The sequence below is a fragment of the Mandrillus leucophaeus genome, unplaced genomic scaffold, assembly GCF_000951045.1.
Source record: "Mandrillus leucophaeus isolate KB7577 unplaced genomic scaffold, Mleu.le_1.0 Scaffold664, whole genome shotgun sequence".
Lineage (NCBI taxonomy): Eukaryota > Metazoa > Chordata > Mammalia > Primates > Cercopithecidae > Mandrillus > Mandrillus leucophaeus.
In genome coordinates this window covers 218987-221753 of record NW_012107186.1, presented here as the reverse complement: position 1 = coordinate 221753, position 2767 = coordinate 218987, and the positions used below count along the sequence as shown (strand labels likewise).

Sequence of the window (2767 nt, the reverse complement as noted above, 5' to 3'; positions counted from 1 at the left end):
AAGTTATCCCACCTTTCCAGACCAAACGGATGTACACCTCACACATGCTGATTGATGTCTCATGACTCCCTAAAATGTCTAAAGGCAAGCTGTGCCCTGACCACCTTGGGCACATGTCCTCAGGACCTCCTGAGGCTGTGTCACAGGGGTGTCCTTAACCTTGGCAAAATCAACTTTCTAAATTGATTGAGACCTGTCTCAGATACTTTGGGTTCACACACACTCTCCTCTCTTTCTCTCTCTCCTATCTCTCTATCATCTATCTGTCTGTCATCTATCTATCTATCATCTATCATCTTACATCTACTATCTATCATCTATGTATCTATCATCTATCTAATCTATCATCTATCAATCATCTATTATCTATCAATGTATCACCTATCATCTGTCTATCATCTATCATCTATCCATCTATCATCTATTTATCATCTGTCCATCCATCCATCTATCCATCCATCCATCCATCCATCCATCCATCCATCTATCCATCCATCCATCCATCCATCCATCCATCTATCCATCCATCCATCCATCCATCCATCCATCCATCCATCCATCCATCGATCAATCTATCCTATATTGGTTACGTTTCTTGGGAGAACCCTGACAGATCTGACAGAATCTTTCCCCAGCCATAGCAGCTTCTTACGGGGGGAAACCCTCCTGGGGGATGTGCCCTCACCTGCAGTAGTTGTGGTTCCCCAAGCCCAGCCTGATGGCGTCAGGCCTCCGCCCGCTGTAGGGCTTCTGGGCCAGTGCGCTGCTGTTCCAGTTGGTGCACTCGGCGCCGCTCTCTGCTGTGCTCCATGTGCCTCTGTAGCTGATGCCCTGGTCCTCGTAGCACGTGGCCCTGGTATCTGATGGAAAGCAGGGCACGGATGCCTCACATGGGAATCCCCTTTCATTTAGCCCTCAGGAGGCTCCCCTCTCTGCCCTGTCATCCCCCAGGCCTGACGCAGGCTGGCTGGGAAGCCATAGGCTGGGCGGTGAGGGTGCCAGCCTGGATCCAGGTTCACACCTGGGCTCTGCCTGCTGCCTGGCACTGTGCTTCCCGACCCATGGCAGAAGCGCCTGTGCTGTCCCTGGCCCCCACCCTTGGCCCTGCCATCCGCACCCTACCTTTCCTTCCTGTGGGGGAGAACTGGGGAGGTGGGATTTCAGCTCCTCTCACATGCTCCCACCTACTCACCTATTTCACAGTGCTTCCCAGCAAATCCTTCAGGGCACTGGCACACGAAATCTGAGAAGTACAGGGCCTGCTGGCAGGTGCCGCCATTGAAACACCTTGGCTCGCTGCAACCTGTTGAGTATGAACAAGGAAGCCCCTAATGACAGCCTCCCTCTGTGTGCTCGCGCCATGGTTCCAGGAGCCCTGTCTACCACAATCCACACACACTCAAGTCCCGCAGTGTGCAACACACTACAAATACTGTTCCGCATCCTACAAATACTGTTTTCATCCTGCCTTTGGTTGAAAAAAATCCATGCATAAGTGGACCCTGCAGGTCAGACAAGTGTTGTTCAAGGGTCCCCTGTACTTTCAAAGCAGCTCCAAGGATGATGTGAGTTAAAATATTAAGAATGTGCTCTACGTGCCAGGCACTGTTGTACAGTCTACAAAAATTAGCTAATTTAATCCTCACAGCAAACCATGAAGTGTGTACTGTTATTCCTGCCTCTTTACAGCTGAGGAAACTGAGGCAATTGGGCATTTGCCCAAGGTCACTTGGTCTTGCTCCCTTTTCTGCTTATACCTTCATCTTTGCCTAAGGCCGAACAGGCCTGGAGGCTCCTTTTGAAGATTTGAACTTGCTGGGGACCATGAAGGACAGGGCTCATGAGACTGGATCCCTGAACTCGAAGCCTCAGCTTAAAGTCGATTTGTACTGGGCTTTTCTGTGTTTTTGTTTTTGTTTGTGTTGTGTTGTTTTGTTTTGTTTTAGAGATGGGAGCTTGCCCCGTCACCGAGGCTGAAGTGCAGTGGCACAATCATAGATTACTGCAGCCTCCAGCTCCTGGGCTCAAGTGATCCTTTTACCTCAGCCTCCCAAGTAGTTGGGACTACATACCAGGTCTGGCTAATTTTATTTTTTGTAGAGAGAGGGGACTTGCTATGTTGCCCAGATTGGTCTTGAACTCCCGAGCTCCAGTGATCCTCCCACTTTGGCCTCCTAAAGTGCTGGGATCACAGGCATGCGCCACCTCGCAGCCTCAGTACGTACTTTTGACAGGCACTGAGTGGCACTGTGCCCTGCCACTGTTGCACCAGCAGTATTCCACCCGGTTGCTTCTGAGCACGGGGCGCAGCCATGACTGATGTTGCTGGTATATCATCTGCGTTTTCTCATCTGTGCAGATCACTATGAGAAAAGACAGGCCAGCCTCATTAGAGTATGACTCAAGATGAAATGACTTACCACCCTTGGACCTACTGAGAAAACTCCCTCACTTGCTTTCTATAGACTCCATTGCATACTCCCTTATTGAAGAGGCACAACTGGAAGACAAAAAGATAACGAATACTGGCTGGACATGGTGGCTAACGCCTGTAATCCCAGCACTTTGGGAGGCCGAGGTGGGCGGATCACTTGAGGTCAGGAGTTCAGAGACTAGCCTGGCCAACATGGTGAAACCCTGTCTCTACTAAAAATACAAAAATTAGCCAGGCATGGTGGCAGGTGCCTGTAATCCCAGCTACTCAGGAGGCTGAGGCAGGAGAATCGCTTGAACGCAGGAAGTGGAGGTTGCAGTGAGCTGAGATTGC

At 50.3% G+C, this 2767-nt stretch overlaps 1 protein-coding gene across 4 annotated transcripts in view; it reads right to left on the bottom strand.

Moving 5' to 3' along the window:
• The window catches only part of PLAT (plasminogen activator, tissue), a 49568-nt gene that overhangs the window by 12698 nt on the left and 34103 nt on the right, over positions 1–2767 (bottom strand). For 2 of the 4 annotated variants that reach the window (XM_012001558.1, XM_012001557.1), the window contains 3 exons: positions 2226–2363; positions 1193–1303; positions 686–860 (listed from right to left, as the gene is read on the bottom strand). In XM_012001558.1, coding sequence (XP_011856948.1) covers positions 686–860; positions 1193–1303; positions 2226–2363 — 424 coding nt within the window. The remainder of the gene's footprint in view (positions 1–685; positions 861–1192; positions 1304–2225; positions 2364–2767) is intronic. The other 2 variants (XM_012001560.1, XM_012001559.1) reach the window with 2 other exon arrangements.